The sequence below is a fragment of the Coffea arabica genome, chromosome 11c (genome assembly GCF_036785885.1).
Source record: "Coffea arabica cultivar ET-39 chromosome 11c, Coffea Arabica ET-39 HiFi, whole genome shotgun sequence".
NCBI lineage: Eukaryota > Viridiplantae > Streptophyta > Magnoliopsida > Gentianales > Rubiaceae > Coffea > Coffea arabica.
The window spans coordinates 12,170,385-12,178,529 of NC_092330.1; the positions used below are offsets into that span (position 1 = coordinate 12,170,385).

Genomic DNA, 8,145 nt, shown 5'->3' on the forward strand with positions numbered 1-8,145 from the left:
AATTTCATAATTAGTATTGTTTTACCTACTTCAACTCCCTCAAAAAGTCTCATATTTTCCCCCTCTTCCCCAGGGGGTCTTTTCTTTTTCTCCCTCTCTCCAGAATGAAGCAGCAGCAAAGATAATTTAGAACTTTTAAGGCTTTTTGGCTTCAAGTAAAAAACTTGCTGGTGGACCAGGTATATGCAAGTTTTTCCCAAATCCATTTAAATGAAAATCCTTAAATCCTTTACCAACCTGCCAAATTGCTATGTCTAACCTCAGGGCAAGGGGATTAGCAGGAATGGCTGTTTTTTCCACTTTCCATGTGACAAGCCTATGTGACGAGCATAATCAATTAACAGGTACAATTGTGTGGACAGGGACTATAAGATGCCAAAATAGAGAACTTCGAAAGTGCAAGGAAATTTGATGGAAGCAGTAATATGAAGATGGCAATGTCAAGTAGTTTAAATACATCGAAAATTTCTACAATTGAATAACTGTCTCTTTCCAAGTTGAGTACAGATAATAATTGAGGTCAAAAGGGGAGAAAGGTTAAAAAAAAAGAGCAATAATTGAATCTCTACATCAATGAGCAAGTCATGTGCGTATGGAAAAATTGGAGACAAAAACAAAAGAATAAGGAAATCAAAGAAAAGAATGAGTTAGACTGGTTAGTAATCTATTCAAGAATTTCTGCAGCAAGTCAGCACACAATCATCTAAAAACTGTGTGAGCTGAGAAGAATACAATTTTGGGTCATTCCGGAAATGGTCGACATGGGGTGTGGAAATGAAGTTGCAGGCTCTGACCTTGCGCCCATTCTTCCGCTGGCCATCAATAAAGGATTCAACCGATCCGGCAGGAATGACTCTATCTGCTGAGCTGTAAATATATAGCTGTGGACAGCTAGGTTGTTGTGATGTCAACAAACTAAGAACATCAGACAACCTCCTACAATTTGGTAACATGAAAATCGCGTGAGTAAGAAGTGCAGGAGTAGCCTTTATCTATTGATTATTGTAGGAGTAAAGTATGACAAAGGCCAAAAGATGTTATTCATACCAACATGAAAATAAAGATTACTGTAAAATCAAGGAAACTAACCAATGCAGTATTCTTAAACAAAAATCACTTGGAACTCATTCAACCATGTTCAACATTGGCGATAATGTATTTTGCATATTTCAATCAATAAGGATAGGAACTTGCAAGACCATGCCAAAATAAGCATCAACAACACTAACGAAAATGGATCCCTCACCTATTTACTGTAGGAAGATTCAAAACCACCTCAAAAAACTTCTTGAGGACCACTAAGAGTGCAGTTTCAGTCAACTCCGGCTTGGTTTCTCCCACAATAGTTTTGTTTGTTTTTGACATATTTGCACTTTGCTCACTCGTTGCACCTTTTGTTGCAACACTATTCTTTTTCAGAAAAGCTGCAGAGAATCCAGAAGCCCAGACCTAATAGACATACAAACACGAAAGAATGACATCAAAATCAATATCCAAAAACAACGAAAGAAAGAGTTGTACAGAACAAAAACCACACTGATCCCCCTTCCTTTACCCCAAAACATATAATAAAGTTTCAGAATGATATGTAGAACTTCATTGCTCCACCTCTCCTATCCCCCAGGAGTTAGAAACCTATTATGATCTGAAGAGGGACCCTGGAAGGATATACAAGATCTGTAATCAACTTAACTGAGAGCTTTTCTGACAAAATTTTTTTGTAACTAATAAAATCAACATGGGAGGAAACAACAATGATGCACTCGAGAAAATAAAGACAAAAAAATGCATGCTCCAGTTTCAAATATTACCATTTGCTGGCAAATTTAGCACATGGATCGAGATATCTAAACAATAACAAATAAACTCATATATGGAACTGCAAAATAAAAGTCAAATACTCTTTTATACAGAAATTACTAGCTTATAGCTCCACTCATGATACTGACAAACTGCAAGTATGAAGATTGACATCATCACCAAAGCCAACTAAGCATACTGGAATATCAGTTTCAAGTAGTCAAAAGTACGTATTTTGGATCATCCAGTCTTACTTTACCACCACCAACATAACATTTCAAATCTCAATAATCACTCCACCGAAAAAGGCATAGTAACTTCCTAGACAACAATACCTGTGGATCAGGAGCTGCAACAGGAGCAGAATCCACAATACAGCCCTTAATCCTTCCCATTAAGTTTGGATCACTTCTCTGAAGCTTCTCCAAGACAACACCATATCTGCAAGGCAATTTTTAACTGAGTTACACAAAATGTTCACTTCCAGATTTTATCAGGTTCCGCTTTTATTTTTGGTGGGGTGGGGGGGGGGGGGGGGTTGGTTGTGGATTGGGAGGCAAGTGTACTAGTGGTCAGCTAAAGTATTCTTACGTCAACCACCCTGTATTGCTGAAAGTGTGAAATACCAAGTTCTTCCCATCCTCTTCCAACCAATCAGCCAAATGGTTAACAAGCAATTCTATATCTTGCTCAGCTTTTCCTCCAACTTGATAGCTTAGAATCTCGGACATTGGGAATGTAAACGTAATGGCATGAAAACCTCTCGAGGTGTACCACTCTGCATATCTATTCAGATGCTTCTGCTTTGCACCTAACCACCCAAGCAAAACCACCACTGTCCTAGATTTTACTGATGAACAATCAGAACTACCAGATACATCAACAGCCTTTGGCTCTGGCAAATGCCATCTATACAATACCTCTGATGGTGAGGAATTCACATCATACACGTAAGAAGCCGGCTTGGCGGCTTTCGCCAACTCAGCCGATTGATACGAGTTAATTAAAGCAGGGGACGAGGCTACAGACGAATATAACCATCCAGGAAAAGAACAAGAACTTGAGACAGGTATGCGGCTATATATGTCAGGCACGGGAACACGAATTCTTGTCGCAAATGCCAAGTTAGCAAGCTTTGACACTGATACCTTAGACACCCAAGATGATTTTTGTGCATCTATCGAAACAGATAACAAAGACGAAGACGAACTCGATTGTTCTGAGGAAGAACATGTTTCTGATGATTTATTCGGCCAAAATTTTTCACGAAAATCAGATGAAATAGAAGCTATGCAAACAGCAGAGGCTGCAATTATCGGCCTTTGAAGGTTCCCAGACAAGGTACCCATAGTATTGATGGCTTTCAAGTTTCACAATGTCTCGTTCAAATACACAGCAAACAACTCCAGTCAAATTTCAATTTCACAATTCCACCTACAAGAAAACCATTGGTTTCTTTAAAACGTGCCAAATATGCACGAGAGAAACGTGAAACAAAGTGATGTAAAATGTTTGAAGGAATACAACTGATTTTTACCTGTTTGAATTTGGTGGGGTATCGCCTTCAAGAAATAGAAAATCGGGCTGTCAATGTAAAGAATCTATTGACAGCCCGACCAATCCAAATTTTGCTTCAAACTATATATGATCAGCAGCCAGCCAGCCAGCCAGCCAGCTACCGACCAGATCAAGAATAAGAATTTGTTTGAACAGTCAAAAAGCCTTTCTTTCTTCTTCTTAGACGCGTCCTGCAAAGGAGGAAAACATCAAAGTTTATATAAAAAAAAAAAAAAAAATTTAAATAAATCAATAAGTTAGTTACAATAAAGGATCTGGTTGAACAGCTAACAGGAAGGTGACACGTGGATGATAATCTTTTCTAATAAAAGAAAAAATAAAAAGGTATCCATATATTTCATGGGATTTTGGGGAGGGACGGGTCATGGGAGGAGATAGTTTGAGGTTAGGCCAGTTGGGTTTAGATTGGGTGGTGAAAAAGCCGGTCACTTTTTTATTTTATATATATTAAATTTTTATATTTTATTTTAAAAATTTCAAAAAATTATAACCCAAACATGATCGCAATTTTTTTAAAGAAAAGCTACATATGACGACCTCTGTATTAATCACGTGAAGCCTTTCCTAGTTTCCTTCTTCCCTGCTGTGGTGGACGTGAGGCGCGTTCAATTATGTCATTGACCTTTTTTGGTTGAAAAGACTGAATTGTCCATTAAAAATTGGTAAATCAAGAATTCTTGAACCCAATTTGCCGATTGAGTTTGCCGTCTTGATTCAATTTGACGATGATTTCTGAACGTTTCTAATTTAATTGTGAGTGTGTTTATTCTGTCTATAAAAAAAAAAAAAAGAATTCTTGAACAAATTAGAAGATTGCACAAAAATGGTTGCCTCAAGAAGCTCGTGGCTACGACGCGATATAAAGAATACGATCCAAGTCATTTATGAAAATGGATTTTGCCATGGGTTTTGCTTATGGGAGAATATTCTTTTCAAAATTATTGTCCTTTTTTTTTTTTGGGTAGAGTTTACAACAAAAAAAAAAGGAATCGATCATAGCAACAAAACCTGATTTTGACTATATTTAAAACTTTTTCTTTACCTGCAACAAAATCCAATTTCAAGATACAAAATCAAACGAAATCATTAAAATTTTATTTTTCCAAAATAGAATCTAAAATCAGTTGAACGACTGACAATATAATATCCATTGCTCTAAAAGTAAAATAGAATAGCAAGAAAAATGAAAATAGGGGATCTAAAAAAAAAGGAGAAAAATGACGCAACTTACCAACCGAGGACAAAAGACAGCGTGTTCAACTCTTTTCCTCCTTGATGTGTAAAAAGACAGTTTTAACCTCCCTCAATCTTCCAAACGCTCTCTCACGCCGCCAAAACCCGCCCAAAAAAATGATAGAAGGAAGCAACCCACATGCCTTCCCAATCTCCAGTGCCGGAAAAACCCCAATCCAAATTTTTTTATTATGAATTTCATTAAAAATCAAAACCCAAATCGTCCTTTTATAGATTCAAGCATATTTGGATGTGGGGCGTCTTGAATTCTTGAATTCTATTACTAGAAGGAGAAAAAAAAAAAGAAAAAGGGGCAATGACATGAATGACAAGCAGTGAAATAGAAAACTAACCTTGGAATTCTTTGAGAAAAAAGCTCCTCGCTTTCTTCTCCCTTCAACAATCTACCGCCAATTACTAACTTCTATATCTACGCAGAAAAGAAGAAAAGAAGTGGGTTTTTTCCTCTTTATTTTTTTTTCGGGTGGGTTGGGAGGCGGTGGTGAAGAGTTAGAGGAGACTTGAATGAAGGATGAAGTCCTTGAATACGGGAAAACAGAAAAGTGGGAGGAGGAGAAGAAACGTGTTGGTGTTAGTTCTTCCCTGTTTTCCACCTTTTTTGGTATGGTCCGTGAGTTGTGATGTTTGGGCGGTATTTCATTTTTTATTCCATGCCGTGCCCCGGCATCACCGTGCTAATTATGCTAAAGTTTTCCAATTTAGTATAAAGTATATTCCTAAGTATATATTCTTGGACCGATTCGAATTTGTTACTCCGCATAATGTACATTCAACTTACAATTTAGATATACTACGCTCTACGGGGGACTTTAGTGTTTACAAATGATTAAATTAATTACGTTTTTACACCTTTTTCTTTAGTGTTTACATGCTTTTTATAGTGTTTATATTGTTTTATAGTGCAAATGAAACTAATAATTACGAAATATTTGGATCAAATGTTGACATATACATTTTACAATGAATTTATTAGGAAATATAAATTTTAAGGAGTGACTAAAGTCATCGTGCTTTTACACTCCTTTTTTTTAGTATATATTTACGTGTTTTTTGTTATAGTGTTTGTAATCGTTATATTAATTTATTACATACTGCAATTGAAACTGGTAATTGCAAAAGATTCAGATCAAATATTAATTTAACGTATACTTCTTTTGTTCCAATTCACATTTCAACACATTGCCAATCTAATTTCACTTTTTCAATTTTATAGTGAGACCGCTTTTAATGTGTATGTTCATTTGAAGCACGTTAGACATCGTTTTTATCATTCTTTTTTGTCAAAACCTTTCGTAAGACTTTTATAACTTTACAAATCTAAATCCCGAGTAAATCTCAAAAGCCGGCAACTCTTGAGATTCCTCAAGAGACTTATAAACCCACCCAAATCTCCTTCCAACCCCGATGTGGGATAACCACCTAAGGGGGGCAGCTGCTACTAAGACCTAAAGAGACCCCACTAACCTCGGTCCAGACGATTGTCTTTTTTGTCAAAACCTTTTGTAAGACTTTTGCGACTTTACAAACCTAAATCCCGAGTAAATCTCAAAAACCGGCATCTGAGGTTTTTATCATTCTTTAATTGATCGAATGCTTTACAATTTTGCGAGTGAGAAGGAAAACATTGTCCATTTTCATATCCAACAAATCACTAATTACGGAGCATTTCCAAAAGTTCATCTTAGTTGAAAACAGCTAAAATTTTTAATGAAGTCAGTATCATTGAAAAAGTAAAATTAGTCAATATCATTGAAAAGTAATCAGTGTAGCACCAAAAATTGCCTTGTGCTGAGGGCATATGGTAAATAGCTAATTATACGCCATGAGCAACTCTTTTTGAAATTGTCAAGAGACATTTCAATAAAGATAGACGTCTGCTTAGTCTTCAAAATAGCTATAAACTATGAAAGCCAAAAGTTTTCAACACAAACTTATTTTTCTATTTGCAACTAGTTTCATTCTCCTTCAATGGTACAGGACCATTTGGCATTATACAATACTATTAAATACTTTATACTAATATACCCATTTCATATGTAAGAATAATCCAGAATGGAAAGGCCTTGCTACCCAAAATTCTTTTTCTACCAAATTGGGCAGGAAACAAGTTATCATTCCAGTGTTAGGTAACTGAAGTCAGAATGAAATGTGCATTTCTTTTCCAACATCTAGTAGAATCATATTGAGAATATAAAATGGAATGACGAAAACTATTATGTTGACTTAATTGCCCTAACTATGACATAAAACATTTCTTCTCTCATTTTGTTTGACACTAGCAATAGTTGGATAAAAATAACTTAATAATTTAGAAACATATAGCTTAATAATAATAGAGTAAATCTTATATACACTATCACGGTAGAATATACGACACATGTGCAAAATTTGAGTTTCAAATTAAAATTCGAATTATGTATCATGCATCTAATAGTGAAAGTATATACACTGTCAATGTATAGAAGATTAATCCATAATAATAATAATAATAATTTTTTAATAACATAAAATTGCAATAGTTGAATACTAATTTACCCAAACTGAATATTCAAATTGCATACATATAAATTCCTATGTTCCCTTGATATGCTTCTATTTATAAACAAAAAATGTATATTTATAACTATTTTTTAATAGTGAAACTGGGAGGGTTCAAAGCCAATACCTCTCACTTACATTTCCTACTCTCGAATCACTCAATCCATCCCTCCCCCTCAGGTACATTTGTGACTTAACAAATGGTTTAGTAGCAATTTTTTTCTTCTTTATTTGTTAGAGTGTGTATGAATTGGCACTTATTACTTCTAAGTTGACAGTGTCATCACATAATCCAATTTTATAAATAAAATGATGTTAAAATGTGTAATTAAATATATTATTTGATAGTAAAAAGAGGAAAAATGTCATTAATTTATAGAATTAGAATTATTTATGACTAAAAAGTAACAATGTTATTAACTCACAGGTAACCTAACATTTAACACGTATATAAAAAATAAAATGACGTATAAAAAGGGTAAACTTGATCCCTACAATTTAGATATTTCTTGCTACAATTTAGATGACACTTATATAGAAAATAGAGATGTATGAAAAGGTAAACTTGACCCCTGGAATTTAGATACTTCTTGCTACAACTTAGATGTTTCCTCGATACAGTGAGAATAAGTTTTTCCTAGATTTTGTGAGGAATGTGATTCCAAAAAAAAAAAAAAAAAAAAAAGTTGGAATAGGCTTCTTTGGAACAAAGGCCTTTCCTACACAAAATTTGCATACCAAATACTAGAATGGAATGAATAAGTTGTAAAAGCTTTTCTAGGGCACAAACTAGGGAATGTACTATCATTAAACTTTTAAGAAACTCAAAAAATTTATTTATAAAGATTATTAATGAATAACTACTTAAAAAATATTTTGGAATTAGACAAAGGATAGATGTTGTATACAAAATTTGTAATAAGTTCAAATTATGCAAATGATATGCAATATTTAAGATATGAAATTAACGTTGAC

The 8,145-nt window shown here is 34.5% G+C and overlaps 1 protein-coding gene across 1 annotated transcript; it reads right to left on the reverse strand.

Moving 5' to 3' along the window:
* Window positions 1-426: 426 nt before the first annotated feature.
* On the reverse strand, window positions 427-5,280 carry LOC113703208 (uncharacterized). The gene is made up of 6 exons (XM_072071224.1): window positions 4,965-5,280; window positions 3,338-3,548; window positions 2,392-3,234; window positions 2,136-2,241; window positions 1,247-1,449; window positions 427-936 (listed from the first exon to the last, which is right to left on the reverse strand). The coding sequence occupies exons 3-6, from the start codon at window positions 3,147-3,149 to the stop codon at window positions 669-671; spliced, it is 1,335 nt and encodes a 444-aa protein (XP_071927325.1). The 5' UTR covers window positions 3,150-3,234; window positions 3,338-3,548; window positions 4,965-5,280; the 3' UTR covers window positions 427-668.
* Window positions 5,281-8,145: the final 2,865 nt, after the last annotated feature.

Bases quoted from the DNA above. Each gene is read 5' to 3' on its own strand.
- LOC113703208 (XM_072071224.1), bottom strand. From the start codon at position 3,149: ATGGGTACCTTGTCTGGGAACCTTCAAAGGCCGATAATTGCAGCCTCT. The intron at 2,242-2,391 runs GTAAGAATACTT...ATTGCCTTGCAG, and splicing joins AGCAATACAGGGTGGTTGAC to ATATGGTGTTGTCTTGGAGA. The intron at 1,450-2,135 runs GTATTGTTGTCT...TATGTCTATTAG, and splicing joins TTGCAGCTCCTGATCCACAG to GTCTGGGCTTCTGGATTCTC.